Source organism: Hemitrygon akajei, unplaced genomic scaffold (assembly GCF_048418815.1).
Source record: "Hemitrygon akajei unplaced genomic scaffold, sHemAka1.3 Scf000061, whole genome shotgun sequence".
In the NCBI taxonomy this organism is placed as follows: domain Eukaryota; kingdom Metazoa; phylum Chordata; class Chondrichthyes; order Myliobatiformes; family Dasyatidae; genus Hemitrygon; species Hemitrygon akajei.
This window is the reverse complement of record NW_027331947.1, coordinates 1,143,213-1,167,499: the sequence shown is the minus strand read 5'-3', so window position 1 is coordinate 1,167,499 and position 24,287 is coordinate 1,143,213. Positions and strand designations below refer to the sequence as shown.

Here is a 24,287-nt window from a genome sequence, read left to right as displayed (position 1 = left end):
TCCACAGATGAGCCCCTCCTGTCCCCACCGGGACAAACATCCTGTCCGCCCCCTCTCTCACCATCTTCATCCTTTCAATAAAATCCCCCCAGGGAACCGGCATCAAACCGACGGGCCGAGCGGTCTCCTCCTACCTCTCAGCGATACATCAGACTCCGGCCGCAGGAGACGCTTCACAAACGCCCCAACTTCCCTCGGAGGGAAATGGAAATAAATCAGAAAGCGGACATTTACTTTGAGGTTTTCTCCGCTCTGAGGAGGCGGTCGGCGCTCGAGCGGGAGACGGACTCAGCGGGGTAACGCCCACTCGGCCTGTCCGCCTCCGCGACTGGTTGTAACCAGTGATTGACATCGCTTCGCACCAATGGGAATAGCGCAGCTCCTGAATCCTCTGTTGACAGCGGTGGGGGAGGGGCTGGTCACGTGATTATTAGCCCAGCCGTTAAACCGATAAAGCTCGAGCACAGAAGCGCGTGGGTGACGTAAGACACCGCGCACGTGAGGGCAGATCCCGGTGTGGGGAGCCCATGTGTGACGTCAGGCGCGTGGGGAGCTGTGTCTGACGTCACCTGTGGGAGAGCGCTGGCATTCAAAACCACCTTAATGGACTTTTCAGTGGGACAACAACATTAATGACGGGTTTCATCACTGAATCCAGTGTTGTGGGATGTGAAGTCCCCTGTTACGTGTCCGGCTGTGCCGTGTTGTTGGTGGAGTGGGCAGCGTGGTGTTTGTCTCGATTCGGGTCACAACACCAGAATTGCCAGCGGGGTCCACACACAGTGTATTAGTCAACAGAAAACCTCTCGTCCCTGCAGTCTTTGTCTCCTGGTGAACTCAAAACCCTGACAGTGTGGACCATAGATACCCCTGGCTCTCAGAGTCAGGGAATCACTCAGACAGCTGATCGCTGAGAGGAATTATATTTATTAGTCATTAAAGTTCGCCCAGATTCGTTTGGACGGATTTGATGTGGAGTTCGGGGTGTCACAGTGAAAGGGCCGGACGGCCGAACTCTCTCCGTTGTCCAAACATCCTTCCAGGTGAGGCGACGCTTCACCTGTGAATCTTCCGGGGTCGCCCATTGTGTCCGCTGCTCCCGATGCGGCCGCCTCCACAGTAGTGACACCGGATCCTAAGCAGTTGTGCGGGGTAGAGTTGTTTTCTTTTTATCGGGGGTCGATGTTATTGTTCCCTTTTGTGCGGGAGGGGTGGGTTTTGGGGGTTGATGATCGGGATGACGTTCTTTTTTATGCGGGGGGTGGGGTGGGAGTTTGATTTTTCTGTCTGATAGATGCTGCCCGGCCTGCTGAGTCCCGCCAGCATTTTGTTTGTGTTGCTCTGAATTTCCAGCATCTGCAGACTTTGTCGTGTTTGTGATTTACCTCTCCGTTGTCTCTCCCGCCTCCGGCCACTGGTCCCTCTGTAGGGACCTCCGGCCACTGGTCCCTCTGTAGGGACCCCCGGCCACGGCTGGTGCAGCCCAGAACCTCCTGCTAAACGCAGGCGCAGTGCCGACCGTAGCTATTATTCTGTTCAGGCGTCCGTGAAGAAGGGTCTGATCACGGGTTTGGTGGAAATCGGGGGCCGGCTGCCGTGGAAGCACAACTTTGTGGGCCGAAGGGCCTGTATCGTGCTGTAGGTTTTCTATGTTTCTATGAAAAGTGTCGGGAACGAGCTCTGCCGGACGGCTGGAGGCTCCGGGCTCTCCGGTCCCGCAGCCCCGGTTTTAGCTTTGCGCCCGAGCCCGGGCTGTGGGATCAGTTAGTTGTGGTTCCCAGGCTGGGAGGGGTTTCGGGTGAAGGGGATCTGTCTGTGTGTGGGGTGTGGGGGTAGAGGTTATGGGTGAACTGTAATGGGGGGGGGGGGGAGGTGTGGGTGGGGTTGCTGTTGTGAGAAAGTGGGATGATCGGACGTTCCGTGACCCGGGTCAAATAAAGTTGTGAACGGGGGAGGATTTGCTCCGTTGTATCGGACGCTCGCGTGTCCTTTCAGGAAGCAACAATTCTCTCTTCAAATGAATTACTGTCTAATCTTGCTGCTAACATGGTGTTTGTTACAAAGCCCCAGTGCCTGGAAGAGCTGTCACGGTCATAGGCTGTTGATGCAGACTGGGATGGCGGTGGGGTGTCAGTGACCTCTGTATCAGAGAACAACACGGGTTTCTACATCCTCCTGTGAGATATAAATATCCTCACAGTGGATTCGCATCAGCTGGCATATCTGGAGTTTGCAAAGGGAAAGGGAATGGGTAAGGGGCTGAGGAGAGACAGTTTTAATCAGGAAACCAACGTCCGGGGTGGAGGGGTACAGGAGCTGCCTGATAGATCGTTCAACAGTAATTGTGTTTTAATATAATCTCACAGACGGTGACTGAGGAAGGAGCTTGTTGATGGAGGATACCCGGAGGTGAGCAGGTCAGACACGGTATCAGGAGAGTGACAGTGATGTGATTTCCTGTGTCACGGGTACAGACAGTCGTCTCCAGTGAGGAGTTAGTGTGGAGATGCAGCTTCCCTGGAGGTGGAGGAAAGAGGACACACCAACAGGTGGAACCAGCTGTGGGAAGACATGGTTTGTCAGGTCTGACGACGAGCTGAATGTACAATAACCTTCAGACTGAATCAGAAAACCGTTCTGAGGGTATTTGAAATGTCAGAAGCAGGGGAGATGTGATCCCATGTCTCCATCAGACCCTCAGTGAGATGGTTCCAGTTATAACGTGCAGGGATGAAAGCACAGTGTTTGGAGTCTGATTTAATCACTGATTCTGACACAGTGAGAGGGTTAGTTTTACTGTAAGGCAGCAACATTAATGGAAGACACAGAAACTTCATCAATTGCCAGTTGTTTAGCAAAAGTGATCAATTTGTCTATTACCTTGACAGAAATAGCTATTTCCAGTGGTGACAAAGGGGTTCAGTCTGGTTTACTTCAGGTTAGAGAGGGGTGTGGAGTTTTGAAATCAATGCCTTGCGGTGCCACCATCGTTAATTTAGCATGTCCGGAGTGGTGGATCACACAGCACGGAAACAGGCCTTTGGCCGGCCATACCTGTTCTGACCATCCACTCACTGTCTACACTGGTCCCATTTATCAGCACTTGGTTCATAGCCGACTGTATCTCGGCAGTTTCAATGCTCATCCATTTCATAAATGTTGTGAAGGGACCTGCCTCCACCACCACCTCGGGCAGTGTGTTCCAGGTTTCAGCTACTCTCTGAGTGAGAAATCTCCTCCTCAGATCCCTCTAAACCTCTTCATCCTCTGATTAAATCTATGCCCTCGGATCTGTGACACCTCTGTCCCAGGATCGTGGCCGATATGGGCATCAGTGAGGCCTTTGATAAGGTTCACATGGTAAGTTGCTGTGGAATGTCAGACCACACGGGATCCAGGGAGAGCTGGCTCACTGGATGCACAGTTGTCTTGATGGTAGGAAGCAGAGAGTGATGGTGGGAGGCTGTTTATTGGACTCGAGGCCCGGGGCTAGTGAGGTTCCCCAGGGTTACACCCCATTGCGCTCATTATTCATTGATATTTAATGATATTTGCATTTGCACAGTTTGTTGAATTCTTTGAACATCAACCATTGCTACTTGTCATCTAGATCAATAATTTGGTTAAGAATGTACAGGATATGGAGAGTAGGTTTGCAGCAAATTCAAACAATTAGGTTTTCTTAAAGATATTAAGTATAAACTCTCCGCTCTGTTTCCCTCTGCGCATTCGACCACCCCCTCCCCTTACTGTCTTCCCTCTCTGCCCCGTCCTCCCTCTCACCCTGACATTGGACATACGTTCAGGGTGAAAGTGAATTATTTTAGGGGAATCTGAAGGGGGATTCTTCACTCAGAGGTTGGTGAGAGTGTGGAATGAGCTGCCAGTGGAAGTGGAGGATGTGGGTTTGATTTAGACACTAAAGAGGAATTTGGGTGAGGACGTGGATGGGAGGTGTATGGAGGCTCTGGTGCAGGTAGCTGGAAGTAGGCAGTAACAACAAAAACAGGTCGGCATTGACTGGAGGGGCCGAAGGGCCTGTTTCATTGCTGCTGCTCTCTGTGACTCTAATAATATTCTAATTTGTAATTTCCACATCAGTACTTTGCTGTTTATGACTGAACCCAGACATTTACCTAAACAAGAATTGTAAGACTCTTGGCTGGCTACAAAGAGCATTTACAAGCTGTATTTCTTGCCAAATGGGTTGTTAATAAGTACCGACCATGCAGGCCGCCCAAACTTTTGCTTCGGGCCCTTTTCCTTTCTTGTTATTTTGAAACTGTAAAAGATGGAAATTAAAATCTAATCTTGCTTAAAATATTAAAGAAATGTGTCATCTTTGACTTTATGCCTTTTGCAAATCAGGTCATCTTTTACTCGCTGAGCTATTCACAGGAACAGAAATTTTGACCAGGGGTGCCCAAACCTTTGCAAGCCACTGCTGGACTAAGTGTGTAAATGTAGGACGGGACTACGTTGAAAAATAAATGTGCTAGGTTTTCCAAAATTGACTCCTTCCACCTGAGGCCACGAATATATCAATCACCCCTCCTATATATTTTCATCATAAATGAACAGGATTCAGCACTCCATGTGTGTATATGTAATCGTGATGAGAAATACAGACCAGAACACGTACATGAGAGGCCAACTCAGAAAAATAAATCATCACTCTGGAAGAAAACATTAACCAGTGGAATGAGTATGACCCTCCATGGGAGACATCCCAACGATCTGAGCAGACGAGATGGTGACAAATGAGCCCTGAATAAGGACGTTCACTCCCAATGTCATTCTTCCTCAGCCTGAGATCTGAGGAGTGAAGAACATCTCAGACAGAACTGCAGTCAGCTCGACTTCTTCAGTCTGCAGGAAATTCAAGGGAAACCTCTTCTTCCAGAGTGATGACAATTTGGAACCCATCACCACAGGGAGAGTGAGAGGTGAACAACAGGGGAGGATTTGAAAGATCTGTTGTGGAACAGAATCAGGTCCAGCCGGCCTGAGTTGACTCTCTACTGTACACTAGGTGTGTTATAAATTCACTAAGTACCAGAGATAGTGATTAAAATAGAACTGATTTATTTGTCACAGATCCAGAATATTAAACTCCAGTCCTATTAAAAGTGAATGTGCAGCAGAAGAAACTCCTTCTATGCCCAGTGACCTGGATGGAGAACTGGGTGTGGTGAGCAGCAGCAATAATTGCAGAGTTCAACACCTACAATCACTCTCAAAATTGCATTCAGCAACGGTGATGGACAAATATCCAGCATGCAGCTTATTGAAACTTTCTCCCCAGTGTGAACCCGGTAGTGTGTCACAAATGTAACGCGCTGTAAGGTTTCACTGCTGATGCAGTGTACTCTCTGCAATGTTTCACTGCTGAGTTAATGGCTTCTCTGCAGCAGCAATGTTTAGGGTAAGACTAGAGATAACAGGGTTTTGGAGTGTTCGGCTATCCAATGACAGAAATGTTCTTCCTTGTGAGTCTGGAAGAGAGATTTTCATGGCCTTTTGCTGGCGAGAGATGAGAAGAAGAGCGTGGGCCCTTTTTCTTTCTTTTTGATTACTTCACTAACCATATAGTCAAAGTAAGAATTATACATCTCAGTCATTTAATCACATATTGAGTACTGTATGTTATTTCAGGGTACTGATTTGTAACAGGGCACACATCACACAGCATCCACCCAAACAAGATTTCTTCAGTTTGGCCGGGCTGGGGGGTTATCACCCCCTATATTTAGCTGCGAGCTGAAGCAAGAGTTGCATAGGGTTAGATTACTGAGTGAATCGCTTCCGAAATATACAGCAGGTGAAGGGTCTCTCCCCAGTGTGAACTCAGTCATGCACATCAGGTTGATTTCGCTGAGAGAATCTCTTCCCAAAGTCTGAGCATGAGATCGGCCTCTCCCCAGTGTGAACTCGCTGGTGTCTCTGCAGTTGAGATGTCCAAGTGAATCACTTCCCACACACCGAAGCCTGAATTATGCTTCACCGTGTAAGCTACGCCATACGCTCCGCATAGCCACGTACCTGACGCGGCACCCTAGGCCATACCGTATGCCGTAGCCTAAAGCGCACCTTACGAAAATGTAACTGTGCGTCACAGACCGCCAGAACTGTAATGGGTCTGCTTGGTAGCAGCACATTTCCTCCTAGGGATTTCCTGTTGCTTCGAAGTTGGAAAATGGGCCAAATCGAGGAGAGGTTAAGTGAGGAAGTCAGAAAATATTTACATTTGTACGACTCTTCATTGGTATATTATAAAGAATGGCAAATGACATGAAATTCATGCAAATAAATTTCCACAAACATCGGTTTGGACGTCACGAACTACACTAAGAAATGGAAAAACTTCTCTCTTTTCTGCGCTACAGTAATTTCAATAAAAGTAACTCTTGTTCAACATCTATTAGCTCCAACTCCAACAAGATGAACTCAGCAGTCGCCATCGTTCCCAACTCCACATGAGTCAATTCAACACAGTGCCATAGAACCCCAACACCAACTAGCGTTTTGCCAGAGCAACGCAGACACACGAACTCACAAGTAAAAATGCTCACAACGACATAGGCCACTTGCGTGGGCTACTGTGTATGCTACACTATAGCGTCTGCACAGAGGGATAATTCAGGCTTGAGTCTGTGAACGGCCTCTCCCCCGTGTGAACTGACCAGTGTGCTTGTAGGTGGGCTGACTGAGTGAATCCCTTCCCACAGTCTGAGCAGCTGAATGGCCTTGCCCAGTGTGAACTCGCTGATGTACCTTCAGTTGGGATGACTGAGTGAATCCCTTCCCACAGTTTGAGCAGGTGAACGGCCTCTCTGCAGTGTGAACTCGCTGATGTACCTTCAGTTGAGATGACTGAGTGAATCCCTTACCACAGTCTGAACAAGTGAATGGCCGCTTCCCAGTGTGAACTCGCTGGTGTGCCAATAGGTGAGATGACCGAGTGAATCCCTTACCGCAGTCTGAACAGGTGAATGGCCGCTCCCCTGTGTGAACTCACTGATGAACCATTAGGTGAGATGACAAAGTGAATCCCCTCCCACAGTCTGAGCATCTGAACGGCTGTTCCCCAGTGTGAACTCTCTGATGTACCTTCACTTCAGGTGAAGAAGTGAATCCCTTCCCACAGACGGAGCAGGTGAATGGCCGCTCCCCAGTGTGAACTCGCTGGTGAGCTATTAGTGTGGATGACTGAGTGAATCCCTTCCCACAGTCTGAGCAGCTGAACGGCCTCTCCCCAGTGTGAACTGACTGGTGTCTCAGTAGCTGCGATGACAAAATGTATCCCTCCCCACAGTATGAGCAGGTAAACGGCCTCTCCCCCGTGTGAACTGACCTGTGTGCTTGTAGTTGGGATGACTGTGTGAATCCCTTCCCACAGTCTGAGCAGGTGAATGGCCTCTCCCCAGTGTGAACTCGCTGATGTACCTTCAATTTAGATGAGCATGTGAATCCCTTCCCACAGTCTGAGCAAGTGAACGGCCTCTCTCCAGTGTGAATTCTTTGATGTACTTTCAGTTGGTATGAGCCAGTGAATCCTTTTCCACAGTCCAAGCAGGTAAATGGTCTTTCCCAGTGTGAACTCTCTGATGTAGCTTCAGTTTAGATGACTTAGTGAATCCTTTCCCACAGTCAGAGCAGGTGAACAGCCACTCCTCAGTGTGGACTTGCTGGTGAACCATTTGGTCAAATGACCGAGTAAAACCTTCCACACAAATTCAGTAAATGTCCAGCCTCTGCCCCAGTGAGAACTAACTGGTGTGTCCACAGGTGGGAAGACCAACTGAATCCTTTCTCACATACAGAACAGGTGGATGGCCTTGTCCCAGTGTGAACTTATTGATGTCCCTTCAGTTGAAATGTCCATCTGAATCCATTCCCACTGTCTGAGCAGATGAATGGGCATTCACCCGTTGAAAATGACAGACGTGCCAGTCGATCAGAAGATAGAGTGAATCCGTCTCCGCAGTCTGAGCAGGAATGATGATCAAGTGAATCGCTTGCTCCACTTCTTAAATATCTGGACAAAGACAGCAAAACTGGTGTGTTGTGTTTTAGATTCCCGTAGAGAAATTTCTTGTGATTTGTAACCTGTAAAAAGATATACAAAATCCATCAGTGGGTGTAGGACACCATTTCAGATGAGATCACTGAGTTATCAAGGTGACATCACACAGTTACAGTGAAGTTCAACCCAAGTTGGAGAGAGAAATCATCATCTAACTGGGCACAATGCTGGTATCTGGAATGACTATCAAACTCTCTGATGCTCCTCCTGTCTCTATAAGAATGGAGAAATTGACTAAACTGATAGTTAATGAAGAAGAAAAAAGAAGCAAAAAAGGAAGAAAAAAGAAAAACTTGAAAAAGAAAAAAAAGGGTTGTTTATAATATCTCACAAGAATACATAATCATCAGTGTCGTCAATTCCGATCCTCTCAACATAAATAAGATTAAAGCTGAAAAATCCAATAAGCTTGGAACAGGGTCATATTACATCATATGAAAATATTGAATAAATGGTCTCCATATCTTTTCAAATTTAATAGAAGTATCGAGTACATGACTTCTAATCTTTTCTAAATTTAAACATAACATAGTTTGAGAAAGCCAGTGAAATACAGTGGGAGGATTAAATTCCTTCCAATTCAACAAAATAGATCTTGTAGCCACCAAAGTGAGAAATGCAATCATTCGACAGGCGGAAGATAAAAGAAGTGAGTCCATCATTGGTAAACCAAAAATTGCGGTAATAGGATGGGGTTGTAAATCGATGTACAATACTGCAGAGATAATATCAAAAATATCTTTCCAATATTTTTTCCAAAAGCGGACATGACCAAAACATATGAGTTAAAGACGCGATTTCAAACTGACATCTATCACAAATAGGGTTTATATAAGAATAAAAATGAGCTAATTTAGCCTTGGACATATGGGCCCTATGTACGACCTGAAATTGTATTAATGAATGTTTGGCACATATAGATGATGTATTAATTAATTGAAGAATTCTATCCCAATTCTCAATAGGAATAATAAGATTAAGCTCTATTTCCCAAAAATTTTTTGTCTTATAAAGGGGCTCTGAACGTATCTTCATAATTACATTATAAAGTTTTGATATAAGCCCTTTTTGAAAAGGGTTTAATTCAAACAAATTCTCCAAAATATCTGAAGACACAAAATTTGGAAACGTAGGAAGTACCATACTTAAAAAATGCCTAATCTGTAAATATAAAAAAAATGAACTCTAGGCACATTATATTTATTAGATAATTGCTCAAAAGACATAAAACAATTGTCCAAAAATAAATCAGAAAATCTTAGTAATCCCTTAGTTTTCCAAGCCGAAAAAGCTTGATCTATAATTGAAGGGTGGAAAAAGCAATTAGATACAATAGGAATATTTAAAACGAATTGAGTCAACCCGAAAAATTTCCGAAATTGAAACCATATACGTAAAGTATGTTTAACTATCGGGTTGTCAATTCGTTTCGGCAATTTAGAAAGAGCAAAAGGGAGAGAAGTCCCTAAAATAGAACCCAGAGCATAACCTGGTACCGATTTAATTTCCAAACTCACCCAATGAGGGCCAAAAGATCCATCCCAGTCTTTCAACCAACATAACAAATATCTAATATTAACTGCCCAATAATAAAATCTGAAATTAGGTAATGCCAACCTACCTTCCTTCTTTGTCTTCTGTAAGTATATTTTACCTAACCTGGGATTTTTATTCTGCCATATATATGAGGAAATTTTGAATCAACATTAGTAAAAAAAGATTTCGGAATAAAAGTTGGTACCGCTTGAAAAATATATAACCATCTTATTAGCATTAATCCTACCTATCAGAGATAAAGATAATGGTGACCACTTAGTAAACAAGCTTTTAATCTGATCAATTAAAGGTAAAAAGTTAAACCTAAATAATTCTTTATGGTTTTTTTGTGATTTTAATCCCTAAGTAAATAAAAGAGTCATTAACTAATTTAAAAGGTAAATTTCCATAACTTGGGACCTGTCTATTCAAATGAAACAATTCACTCTTATTAAGATTTAACTTATACCCAGAAAACTCACTAAATTGAGCCAACAATGATAGAACTGCTGGAATAGATTTCTCAGCGTTAGAAATGAATAATAATAAATCATCTGCATACAAAGATACCTTATGAATATCTGTCCCACGATTAATACCCGAAATATCCTGTGATTCTCTGATGGCAGTTGCCAAAGGTTCTAAAGCAATGTTTTATAGTAATGGGCTAAGAGGACAGCCTTGTCTAGTGCCCCGAAATATACGAAAAAAGGGAGATCTTTGATTATTAGTAAACACCGAGGCTACTGGAGTGTGATAAATCAGTTTAATCCAAAAAATGAATGTCGGACTAAAATTAAACTTCTCCAACACATAAAATAAGTAAGGCCATTCAACTCTATCAAATGCTTTCTCTGCATCTAATGAAATAACACATTCTGAAGTGCTATGTGAAGGAGTATAAACAATATTCAGTAATCTCCTAACATTGAAAAAAGAATAGCGATTTTTAATAAAATCGGTTTGATCTTCCGAAATAATTTGGGGTAATACCTTCTCCAGCCTGGAAGCCAGTAACTTGGAAAAGATCTTGGAGTCCACATTCTATAAAGATATTGGTCTATAGGATGCACAGTCAGTAGGGTCTTTATCTTTCTTCAGTATTAAAGAAATGGAAGCTCTATAAAAAGATTGTGGCAAATTCCCCAATCTCATTGCTTCTTCAAAAACCCTGCATAGCCAAGGAGAAAGAGTAGCGGAAAAACATTTTAAAAATTCTACTGTATGCCCTTCTGGACCTGGTGCTTTCCCAGAATTCATTGAGGAAATAACCCCTTTAATTTGTGCATCCGTAATAGGAGTATCTAATATTGAAAGATCATCGGATGATAAGTTTGGAAAATTCAATTTCCCAAGAAAATCACACATGGTATTATGATCCTGAGGGAATTCAGATTGATACAGGGAGGTATAAAAGTCTTGAAATGACTTATTTATCTCATCATGGTTAACTGTCAAATCCCCATTCTGCTGACAAATCTTAGTGATTTGACGTTTAACCAAAACATTCTTCAACTGACTAGCTAACAGTTTACCCGATTTATCACTATGTATATAAAAATCAGATCTGGTTTTCATTAATTGATTTTCAATCAGAGATATAAGTAATAAAATATGTTCCGTTTGAAGTTCAACCCTTTGTTTGTAAAGCTCCTTACTAGGAGTGATCGAATATTTCTTGTCAATCTCTTTAATTTTATCAACCAATAAAAGAGTTCCCTTCTTAATGCGTTTTCTCAGACCAACAGAGTAAGAGATGATCTGTCCACGTATATACGCTTTAAAAGTGTCCCAAAGTGTTCCGCAAGAAATATCATCCGTGGAATTAGTTGAAAAGAAGAAATCGATCTGCTCCTTCATAAATTTAATAAAGTCCGGATCTTGCAATAAGTTAGAGTCAAATCGCCATTGTCTAACATTAGAAGCTGTATCCATAAATTTAATAGAAAGTTTTATTGGAGCATGGTCAGAGATAGCTATAATATCATAATTACAACCAATTACCGATGGAATAAAACAAATCAATAACAAAATAGTCAATTCTCTAATAAGAATGATAAACATGTGAGAAAAAAGAAAACACTTTGTCGTTAGGATGCCGAAATCTCCAAATATCAAAAATTCCATTATCAGTCAAAAAGGAGTTAATACAAGTGGCCGACTTATTCGGTAAAATCTGAATAGATATAGATTTGTCCATCAAAGGATTTAAACAACTATTAAAGTCACCACCCATTATTAACTTATATTCATTTAGATTAGGTAAAGAAGTAAATAAGGACTTAAAAAAATCAGGACAATCCACATTTGGAGCATAAACATTAACCATAGCAACCTTTTTATTACAAAGTAAACCCGTAATTAACAAAAATCTACCTTTCGGATCCGAAAGGATATCGTGTTGAATAAATGCAATAGAGGAGTCAATAAAAATTGAAACTCCCTTAACTTTGGCATTCAAATTCGAATGATGCTGTTGACCCCGCCAAGAGATAAAAAAGCGATATTTGTCCTCCTTCCTCACATGAGTTTCTTGTACAAAAATGATATGAGCATTAAGTCTTTGGAATACTTTGAAAATCTTCTTTCATTTAATCGGATGGTTTAAACCATTAGTATTCCAAGACACAAAATTAATGATCTGAGCCATGCTTCTAAAATCAACCCTTTGGTATAAAAAGGGTTAACCAAATTATAAACTCATGCACCTGGAAGAGGAACAAAAATAAAGAGCGGACCCGGAGGTGACGACACCGTAGACATATCTGTAGTTCAAAAACAGCCCAAATGAAAAAACTAAAACAAACTGGTAAAAGAAAAATTAATTTAGAAAACAGACCATCCCCCACCCCCACAAGAAAAAGAAAAAAAGCCAAAATATGGCTAGAAAAAGGAAAAAAATGAGACTAATTCTACCCCCATATCAGCGGAAGACCACTCCGTATATAAAGGATATATATAAAAAAACCACCCCAACTTTAAAAATTATAATCACTATACTAAAAACCATACTTCTTAATATACTTAGTTGTAAAAAAAAAAGAATAAAATCACTAAAAGCTTATAAATCGGGTTATAACCCAAACAAATCAAGAAATATTTAAACTATGATAAGCGATACATTATAGGAAGAAGACGAGAAAAGCAAAAATAACGCCATTTTAAACAAAACCAAGAATATTTTTCCAAAAAACCACCATCTTAATAAAAAAGAATTCACCTTCGAAGGGTTAAAAATATACCTTCGAGGGAACAAAAGTAATAGTCAAAAATATAGTATAATGGTTAAAGTGTATAAAACAGAGCGATTAATATAACGAAAACACACTTTAACTTAAATATAAAGTATAGGATAAACCTACACCAATAACCAGAGACTAACCCTGGTTTGAGGAATCAAAAACCATTTTACACGATCAGAATCACTCATTTATTAGAGATTAGTGTCTGTACCAGTAGGGAAGTTCTCCTCCAGATACTTTCTCGCTTCAGATGTAGAAAGGAAAACCTGGCGTGGAGCATTCGATGGAGAGATTCTAAGCTTTGCAGGGTATAAGAGCGCAGGTTTTAGATTTTTCTCATAACATTCAGACATCAGAGGTTTAAAAAGAAGCCTTTTCTTCATAACTTCAGGACTAAAATCTTCAACCAAACGGAAATGGTAATCTCGAAATTTAACCATTCCAACCCGCCGAGCCACACGAATAAGTTGTTCTTTGTCGTGTACATAATGAAACCGGACAATTACAACTGAATTTTTAGCTGGAGCACTCGATGAACAACGCCAAATTCTATGTACTTGATCAAGTAACGGGGAGTTATCTGGGAAAACTGTGGGAATGCATTTTTAAAAGTTGAGCAAAATATTTCGAAGGGTCGTCTTTTTCTATGCCGTCTGGGAGACCAAGTATACGTAGGTTCTGTCTTCTGGACCAATTCTCAAAGTCGACACTCTTGGCTTTAAGTGTTTGCACCAACTTAGTGGTCGAAATTAAATCCTGTTGCAATTTTTCAATTGTCAAATCTCGTTTCCGAGCTTCTTCTTACAGAGACGCGATAAGAACTTGTTGCTGGTTAATTAATAAATCCATCTTAACCATATCATCTTGAAAAGCCTTTATATCTTGTTTAAAAATTTGTTGTAGTTCATCGAATTTTTTATCCAAAACCTCCATAAACAGTTCATAAGTTAATTCAGTGCGTTGCGGATGAGCTTGCTTCTTTCCATTACCATTCAGGTTGCACCCAGGTTCTCGTCCTTTAGATCTAAGAGCCATTTCTGTTTGCATATCTTCAAAAATTCACAATAAACTCTTAACAATAAGCCCAAGAAAATAGCAAGAATCTTTTGGTGTTGGTAAAAATAAGTTAGATAAGGGTGATCAAAGGTTAAAAAAAGTAAAGGTTATGGAGCGAATCTTAAACAGTACTCACTCCATGAGCGTCTCCCGCTGACTGTGCATCACAGACTGCGGGAACTGTGATCGGTCTGCTTGGTAGCAACACATTTCCTCCCAGGGATTTCCTGTTGCTTCGAAGTTGGAAAATGGGCCAAATCAAGGAGAGGTTAAGTGAGGAAGTCAGAAAATATTTACATTTGTACAACTCTTCATTGGTATATTATAAAGAATGGCAAATGACATGAAATTCATGCAAATAAATTTCCACAAACATCGCTTTGGACATCACGAACTGCACTAACAAATGGAAAAACTTCTCTCTTTTCTGCGCTGCAGTAATTTCAATAAAAGTAACTCTTGTTCAACATCGATTAGCTCCAACTCCAACAAAATGTACTCAGCAGTCGCCATTGTTCCCAACGCCACGAGTCAATTCAACACAGTGCCATAGAACCTCAACACCAACTAGCATTTTGCCAGAGCAACGCAGACACACGAACTCACAAGTAAAAATGCTCATAACGGCATAGGCCACTTGCGTGGGCTATTGTGTATGCTACACTGTAGCGTCTACACAGAGGGATAATTCAGGCTTGAGTCTGTGAACGGCCTCTCCCCAGTGTGAACTGACCAGTGTGCTTGTAGGTGGGCTGACTGAGTGAATCCCTTCCCACAGTCTGAGCAGCTGAATGGCCTTGCCCAGTGTGAACTCGCAGATGTACCATCAGTTGGGATGACTGAGTGAATCCCTTCCCACAGTCTGAGCAGGTGAACGGCCTCTCTCCAGTGTGAACTCGCTGATGTACCTTCAGTTGAGATGACTGAGTGAATCCCTTCCCACAGTCTGAGCAGGTGAATGGCTTCTCTCCAGTGTGAGCTCGCTGATGTACCTTCAGTTTAGATGACCGTGTGAATCCCTTCCCACAGTCTGAGCAGGTGAACGGCCGTTCCCCAGTGTGAACTCTCTGATGTACCTTCAGTTCAGATGACTGAGTGAATCCCTTCCCACAGTCTAAGCAGGTGAATGGCCGCTCCCCGGTGTGAACTCGCTGGTGTACCAATAGGTCGGATGACCTAGTGAATCCCTTACCACAGTATGAGCAGGTGAATGGCCGCTCCCCTGTGTGAACTCGCTGGTGTGCTAATAGGTGGGATGACGAAGTAAATCCTTTCCCACAGACTGAGCAGGTGAATGGCCGCTCCCCGGTGTGAACTCGCTGGTGTACCAATAGGTCGGATGACCTAGTGAATCCCTTCCCACAGTCTGAGCAGGTGAATGGCCGCTCCCCTGTGTGAACTCTCTGATGTATCTTCAGTTGGGATGAGCAGGTGAATCCCTTCCCACAGTCTGAGCATGTGAAAGGCCGTTCCCCATTGTGAACTCTCTGATGTACCTTCAGGTCAGGTGAACAAGTGAATCCCTTCCTACAGTCTGAGCATCTGAATGGCCGTTCCCCAGTGTGAACTCTCTGATGTACCTTCAGGTCACGTGAACAAGTGAATCTCTTCCCACAGTCTGAGCATCTGAATGGCCGTTCCCCAGTGTGAACTCTCTGATGTACCTTCAGGTCAGGTGAACAAGTGAATCCCTTCCCACACAGTGAGCAGGTGAACGGCTTCTCCCCAGTGTGAACTTGCTGATGTCTCTGTAGGGTGGATGACTGAGTGAATCCCTTCCCACACACTGAGCAGGTGAACGGCTTCTCCCCAGTGTGAACTCGCTGGTGACTGTGTACGTGGGATGACCGAGTGAATCCCTTCCCACACACTGAGCAGTTGAATGGCCACTCCCCAGTGTGAACTAACTGGTGTCTCAGTAGCTGCGATGACAAAATGAATCCCTCCCCACAGTATGAGCAGGTAAACGGCCTCTCCCCCGTGTGAACTGACCTGTGTGCATGCAGGTGGGATGACTGAGTGAATCCCTTCCCACAGTCTGAGCAGGTGAATGGCCTCTCCCCAGTGTGAACTCGCTGATGTACCTTCAGTTTAGATGAGCAAGTGAATCCTTTTCCACAGTCCAAGCAGGTAAATGGTCTCTTCCCAGTGTGAACTCTCTGATGTAGCTTCAGTTTAGATGACTTAGTGAATCCTTTCCCACAGTCTGAGCAGGTGAACAGCCGCTCCTCAGTGTGGACTTGCTGGTGAACCATTTGGTCAGATGACCGAGTAAAACCTTCCACACAAATTCAGTAAATGACCAGCCTCTGCCCCAGTGTGAACTGACTGGTGTGTCCACAGGTGGGAAGACCAACTGAATCCTTTCTCACACACAGAACAGGTGGATGGCCTTGTCCCAGTGTGAACTTATTGATGTCCCTTCAGTTGAAATGTCCATCTGAATCCATTCCCACTGTCTGAGCAGGTGAATGGGCACCCCCTATCCATTGAAAATGACAGGCGTGCCAGTCGATCAGATGATAGAGTGAATCCCTCTCTGCAGTCTGAGCAGGAATGATGATCGAGTGAATCGCTTGCTCCACTTCTTAAATATCTGGACAGAGACAGCAAAACTGGTGTGTTGTGTTTTAGATTCCCATAGAGAAATACCTTGTGATTTGTAACCTGTAAAAAGATATACAAAATCCATCAGTGGGTGTAGGACAACATTTCAGATGAGATCACTGAGTTGTCAAGGTGTGATCTGACATCACACAGTTACAGTGAGGTTCAACACAAGTTGGACAGAGAAATCATCATCTAACTGGGCACAGTGCTGGCATCTGGAATGACCATCAAACTCTCTGATGCTCTTCCTGTCTCTATAAGAATGGGGCATTTCTGCCATCTCCGATCTGTGACCTGGCTCAGTTTGACTCTCTCCATTGGTATTATTCCCTGTTCCCACTGAGCTGCCTGGCCCCACAGTAACTGAAACACGCTCACCGAAAAAGCCGGCAGTGCATTCCACACATTTCAGCCCTGGGAAAACAAACCTCTGGCTATGCACACGATCAATGTCCCTCATCATCTTATACACCTAAAAAAGGCTCTAAACATAAACAAGGAAATTATACATTGCTTTGAGGATTTGTCAGAAGTCTACAAAATCATGAGGGAGAAGACTGGGTAAATAAATGCAAGCATCTTTTTCCACTGAGGTTGGGTGACAACTAGACTGCATGGGTAAGTGGGGAAGGTGAAAATTTAATGGGAACATGTGGAAAAGCTCTTTACTGAAATGGTTGTGAGAGTGTGGAATGAGATGCCAGCACAACTGGTGAATATGAGCTCGGTTTTACTATTTAAAAGAAGTTTGGATGGGAGCCTGGATGGTAGAGGTATAGATTTGTGTAAAAAGGGCCCAAAGGATATTGGGGACTCAGTTCACCACAACCACAAACTGTTCCTGCTGCCACCATCCAGGAAACGGTACCACAGCAAAAGGACCAACAGGCTCCGGGACATCAACTTCCACCAGGTCATCAGACTGAATAATTGATTTCTGTTTTCCTAACTGTCCTATGTACAAACTAATTATTATGAGTTAATTTAAATTACACATTGCACATTTAGATGGTAACGTAACGTAAATATTTCTACTCCTCATCTATATGAAGGATATTTGTAATAAAGTCAATTCAATTCACCCTCTCCACTATATGTTCTGTCAATCTAGCTCTCATTCCCCCTACAACTTATTTAAACCACATCACCCCCCCCCCCCCGCACTACCTCCAGCAAGCCTTATCACTGGGATATTAGTTGCCTCTTGGTCTGTTCCCCTAACTAACAAATCTCCTATCACCCCTTTGACTTTCGTCTGTCAGGTAATTGCCCCCAACAGTGTCTAAAGTGGTCCACCTGCTGTTGTGCAGGATAGCAACAAAGTACTCTGCGATGGCTATTTAACCTCATTCCCCTTCCTGACTCTCACACAGTTTCCTGTGTCCTGCACCTTGGGTGTAACTCACCTCTCTTCATGTCATATCTATCACCCCCTCCAACTGCTGGATGATCCAAAATTCATCCATTTCAAGTTCCAACTCGTTAAAGTGCCGGGTTACAAGCTGCAGCTAGATGCACATCTTGTAGGTGAGGGCATCAGGGAAACTGGAGGTCTCCCCTCCTTCCCTCCTATATCCCCTCTAATTTGTAATATCCAGTGTGCAGATAAATATTGTACTGTGCATTTTTTTACCCAGTGATAAGATGTGCACAGTGAATTTTATATAGAGATGTATTCATTTTCACAGCTAGCAAATCACGGTCAATAGGAACTTTGATCTCCTCTGGGTTCGTAATGGGTAATGAAGGATTTTCTCACCAAAGCTTTTGCACATAGTCCATATGTGGTTTGCTTGCTAAACTATGCTTTAAAAAGTCAGATTTCCAAATATCAATTCACTTCTTCCCACTTGCAAATTCTCCAGCAACTTTTGCATCACCACAATACACACAGGTAACACCAGTTTCTGTATTCTACATAATTATTCCCCCTGAACCCTCCCCCAATGACTGACGGTGGTGAACTCAGTGAATGCAATGCCAATGAATATGAAGAGAAGGGCAGTAGTCTGTCTCATTGGAGTCTAGCACATTTGTGATCTGAAAGCTACTTGTTGCCCAGGGCAAAGGTGTTTGATATCACTAGGTACCTAGACAGAATTGGACAAAACATGTTCTCACCGCTAGAAAAGTCCATCACAAGAACACACACAAAATGCTGGAGGAACTCAGCAGGCCAGGCATCAGCTATGGAAAAGAGTACTAATGCTGAGTTCCGCCGGCATTTTGTGTATGTTGCTTGGATTTCCAGCATCTGCAGATTTTCTCTTGTTTGTGATTGGAGGTAGAACAAAGCTGATTTTCTCAACTGGTGATATAAACGATTTTGTTCCCTTTCTCCGAGTTCCTAATCCTTGCATTTAGACAGCTGGAGCTCAGCTCTGTCTGAGAGATCCATCGGTTCCCATTCCCTCATCAGCCGGAAGCTCCCCGGGGCCCGTGGGGCTGAGAGAGAGGGGAGAGAGCAGGACGGTCCCGGGATTGCGGACTACGGTGCCCGCAGTTCACAGGAATCGTCCCTCAGTCGGTGCTTAAGATAAAAACACAGAGAATCGATCTTACCCGCAGACGCTATTTCCAAGGCCTTCTGTGTACCGTGCGCATGCGTGATACTTGGTGACGTCATCGGCCCTGACGCCTGCGCATCTGTTCGGTGCTTCAGCGCCGGCGAAATTTTAAACGCACGGCCTTATGGGTAATCACGGTGCCATTAAATATTTCTGCAGGCTCTGGTTCAATATTCATACCTCATTTTTTTCGTGTGTGCATAGAAAAATCTGCAGTTGTTTTAACGCCGAAAGCTCCCATAAACAATATACTCAATATCAACGTTATCCAATGCCAAAGTAAAATGCAGATATAAAACACAGGAGATTCCACAGTTGCTGGAAATACAGAGACACACACACACAAAATGCCACATTTTCGAGTGGATTTACAAATCTCTCCTCTCACTCACTTACTTCGTGGATTACTGAGCTTTTCTACTTTACCATCTTACAACTTTAAGCATTGTTTCCCAAGATTGATTGTTTGGGAGCTATATATACGCACAACACTGTTAACTTCTGTTTATTTCGTTTAATCTTTTATATTTGGAGTAGATACAGATAAAGCTAGTGGTTTTCACATCGAAACCAGACTCCATTAGTGATCTATTGCTGCTGGTACGTAACAATTGCAACAACCCAGCTGTCTGAGGCACAGTCCTTTAAAATTGGTGAAAATGACCCAAAACGTTGAAAAGAGCGGAGAAGGAGTTTAACCAACTTCGTCCAGAGCCCTGAAGAACGTCAAAACCACAGTGAGCTCATCGTCTTATTCAGTGTGGAGAAAATCATGCAGGTGCATAAGATGATGAGAGGCATTGGTCGTGTGGGTAATCAGAGACTTTTTCCCAGGGCTGAAACAGCTAACACGAGGGGGAATAGGTTTAAGCTGCTTGAGAGGAGATGTCAGAGCTAAGGTTTTTAAACAAAAAGTGGTGTGCGTGTGGAATGCACCGCCAGCGACGGTGGTAGATGCGGATACAATAGGGTCTTTTAAGTGACTCTTAGATAGGTACATGGAGCTTAGGAAAATAGGTGGCTATGCAGTTGGGTAATTCTCAGCAGTTTCTAGAGTAAGTTACATCGTCGGCACAACACTGTGGGCCAAAGCGTCTGTAGTGTGTTGTAGATTTCTATGATTCAATGAAATTCAAGGGAAATCTCCTATCCCACGGAGTGGTGACTCGTTGCAACCTGTCATCTCAGGGAGAGTGAGAGGGAAATGGCAGGGATAGATTTTGATATTCTGATATGGAACAGAAACATGGGCCATGACCAGATGGGCCGAGTGGACTCTCTAATGTACACAGTGAGTGTGGTAGAGACAGTAAGTACCTGAGACACGGGATTTGATACAGAACTGATTTATCTTTCACAGATCCACAATATTAAACACCAGTCTAGTTTAAGGCTAACATCAGCAGAACAGACTCCTCCGATGCTCAGTGACCAGGGTTCAGTCCTGGGTGCGATGAGCAGCCGCAAGAACTGCAGAATCTGACAGTAACAGTCCCTCATGAACCTGCAGCTGCCTTCAGTCACCGTGTTGGTTAAACATTTAACACGGAGCTGATCTGAACTTCCTCCCTGATGTGAAGTTGCTGGTGATGCAGCAGCTGGGATGATTGAGTAAAACTCTTTGCTCACTCCGGACAGAAATGTGGCCTCTATTTATTGTGAACTCACCGGAGCATCACAAGGTGGGTTAACTGAATGAGTCTCTTCGCACACACGGAGCAGGTGAACGGCCGCTTCCCAGTGCGAAGCTGTTGATGCATCTGCGATGAATGACGTCAAACTGCTATAACGTCATGGCAATGTATCAAGTCAGATCACGGACATGGACACGTGTTCGCTCCCTCCTTGTAGCGGGTGAGGCGCTGTGTTCTCTAGCATCTCCATGGTGCCTTCGGATAAAAACAGTGTTACAGCTCAAAACAAGTTGGAGGAATAATACTTCATCTTCAAACTGACCGCAGTTTTGGCATCAGGCACAATATCAAACTCTCCGCTTCCCTCTCTGTATCAAAATGGATCATTCCTCCTCTTCATCAGTCTGTGACTTGACTCAGTTTGTCTGTCTCCTTCGCATTCTGAGCATGCGCCACACACCCACTGAGATCACATTTTATTTACACGGCTGTGACTAGAGACTTTCTGATTATTATGTCCCTCCCGGCATTTGACGGTTGTAAACTCAGAGTCAACAATGGTATTGACCCTCAGGAGTAGGTGATTAGGCTTTTTCGTTGATGATCGATAAACTGCCGGTAGTGTGTGTCTGGATGAGTGGGTCGTTTTCAGACTGGAAGGAGGTAGCGTTTGGAGTACCCCAGAGATCAGTCCCTGACCACAGTTGTTCACAGTTTAATGTCCTGGCGGAGGCAGCGAGATGTGAGATGCCCCAGTCTGCTGGTGACGCAGAAAGAGTGGAGTTGGGGGAGGCTATTCACATGCAATTTCGTAGCTTTGCAATCAGTACATAGTGCACTGTGGGGCTGCAGTGGCGGGCTCCAATCTGCTAATTAGATTTGCTGACGGCACTACACTGATCGGCCGAATCCCAATTAATAACGAGGCAGCCTACAGAGAAGAAGTCATCACCCCGACACAGTGGTGTCAAGAAAACAACCTCTCCCTCATTGTGACAAAAACAAAGGAGCTGGTTGTGGATTACAGGAGGAATGGAGACAGGGACCAAATTCAACATTTCCAAGTCTGTTATTGACACAAAATGCACATTTTAATATTGATCATGACACAATGTATTTTATACATTGTTAATGATTAAAACATATTTATAGATTGTTACTGACAGAGAATCGTATAACTTGTGTTCCGTGTGTTATCTGACTGTACTTGCCTGTGATGCTGCCACAAGTCAGTGTTTCTCTGTCCCTGTACCTTCCCCTACTTGTGCACTTGGCAATAAATTCAAGAGGACCTGAGAAATCTCAGTGAGATTTGATTCGTGATGATCATCTTGGCAGCTCGGTAGGTCGAATGTATGAGACAGTACACTGTTAAATGCAAAACCCTGAACAGTGTCGATGATCAGAGGGATCTTAGCCTCCAAGTTCATCGCTCCCTGAAAGAGACTGCACAGATTGATCGGGTGGTTAAGAAGGCAAATGACATGGTTGTCTTTCTTAGTTGAAGCATTGAGTTCAAAAGTCGGGAAGTTGTGTTGCGGCTGTTCCGAGCCTGCGATCGTACTGTGCCTGTTTCTTTAAGAGCGCCGGCGTGAGGAGGCGGGGCTATGACGTCAGTCACAGGCTGACAGCGCTGACTGTGGACTGAACCATAAGAGAGAGAGAGTGATCTGCAGACAGGCAGTCGGCCAGGCTAAAGAGAGAGAGAGACTGGAAAAATTGATCGCTTCAGTTAGTCGCAGCTGAGGCTTGGAACTCTCCGCTGCCCACAAGAGTGGGTTGATCATCGGTACACGGAACCACAACGAATGTGTGTGGCTGTCACTTCGTATAATCCATAGGAGTGAGTTTTGGAATATCTTGTGTTAACCCTTGCCTGGGTATGTTGTGGGGTAACCCCTGGAAAACGGTATTTCTGTGACAGGTCACTTCGCTGATAACTCGTCTGTGGACGGATTCAGCGGATAAGATCCTCGACGGCGGTTATTTTGAAGTAACCGCCTTTTCTCTACATTTCACCCTGGATTACAAATATCTCTCTCCCATCATTTATTCCGTGCAATACTGAACTTTCCTACTTTACCATCTCAAGACTCTGAGCTTTGTTCCCTCAGGCTCGATAGTCTGGTAGTTATATTTACACATATATACACGTAACACTGTTAACTTTCCTTTATTTCATTAAGCTACTATAAGTAGATACTAATAAAGAGAGTGGTTTTAACATCAAAACCAGACTCCAGTGCGAACTCCATTACTGCTGGTTCGTGTCTAAAACGTTTCAGTTCGTAACACAGTTTTATAAAACTAGTTAGACCACATCTGGAGTGTTTCATACAGTTCTGGTCGCCCCCATTCTCGGAAGGATGTCGGGGCTTTGGACAGGGCGCAGAAGAGGTTTACCAGGACCCTGCCTGGATTAGAGGGCATGAGCTATAACGAGAGGCTGGACAAACTTGTGTTGTTTTCTCCAGAGCGGCGCAGGCTGGGGTGAGACTGGATGGACGTTTATAAGATAACGGGAGGAATAGATAGAGTGGACAGGCGATATATTTTTCCCGGGGGTTGAAATGTCTAATACATTTAAGGTGAAAGGAGATGTGAGCGCAACTTTGCTTCTTTCCACGGAGTAGTGGGTAAATGGACATCTGTTTGGGGGTGAGTGACCAAAACGGCCATGTGATCCCGTTTCCTGTTCACGTTTTCCGCAGATCTGCAGCATGTGCGGGTCACTGCTCTACGTGTACGTGCAGCTTCATCTTTCCCCGTTCAGACAAGTCAGTGAGATCTGGATCGGTCACGTCCTCTCGTTGTCGGTGGACAATATGTTTTTTTTTGGGCAATATTTTCAGCATGTTTCATTCCACTGTTTTCACCTGCTGAAGTGCTGCCGATGTTTCAGGGTGTCTGACCCACTTATGTGAGAATTTAGCTTTTTATAATTATCTGAGCTTCTCATAAATGTGTACGCTTCACTCCACTACTTCCAAAGCAACAACCCAGTCAGTCAAACAGTCGGCACAATTAAAATAGTTTATTATATCTTTTTTTCATTTTGTACTATTTATATAATTTAACGATGTAATATTTATATTCTTATATTAAATCACAATTGTTAAAATCTATGGTTAAAAATTAGGCTCTACTGCTGAACGAATTTCATGACATATGCCGGTGCTATTAAACTTGATTCTGGTATTGATATGGGAGACCCACCACCGGTCACCTGATCCCAGTTACCGCAGATTGTAATGAGAGATTAAAGCCTTTTCTATTTATTTGCGTTCCTCAGAAAGACAACAGTTCAGTTTCCTTCTGTGGTTCCAGAGCAGAAGCTCAGTCTGTCTAATATTTCCACACAATTAAAATGGGGAATTGGTTTATTATCATCATGTACTGAGCTACAGTGAAAATCTTCCCTGATGTACCATCCACACAGATCGATACATTGCAACAGTACATTGAGCTGATATACGACAGAACAATAACTGTAACAAAGCATTATGGCTGCAGAGAAAGTGCAGTGCAGATAGACATATGGTGCAGGGTCACATCG

General features: G+C 43.6%; 2 protein-coding genes across 2 annotated transcripts in view; one reads left to right on the top strand and one right to left on the bottom strand.

The window, feature by feature from the left end:
* The window catches only part of LOC140721753 (uncharacterized), a 38,373-nt gene extending 36,276 nt beyond the window's left edge, over window positions 1–2,097 (top strand). Inside the window, exons 3-4 of the mRNA XM_073036551.1 lie at window positions 1,430–1,612; window positions 2,065–2,097. Coding sequence (XP_072892652.1) covers window positions 1,430–1,612; window positions 2,065–2,097 — 216 coding nt within the window. The remainder of the gene's footprint in view (window positions 1–1,429; window positions 1,613–2,064) is intronic.
* Window positions 2,098–8,086: 5,989 nt separating this feature from the next.
* Window positions 8,087–16,450, bottom strand: LOC140721771 (uncharacterized). The gene is made up of 2 exons (XM_073036567.1): window positions 14,057–16,450; window positions 8,087–8,109 (listed from the first exon to the last, which is right to left on the bottom strand). The coding sequence occupies exon 1, from the start codon at window positions 16,173–16,175 to the stop codon at window positions 14,610–14,612; it is 1,566 nt and encodes a 521-aa protein (XP_072892668.1). The 5' UTR covers window positions 16,176–16,450; the 3' UTR covers window positions 8,087–8,109; window positions 14,057–14,609.
* Window positions 16,451–24,287: the final 7,837 nt, after the last annotated feature.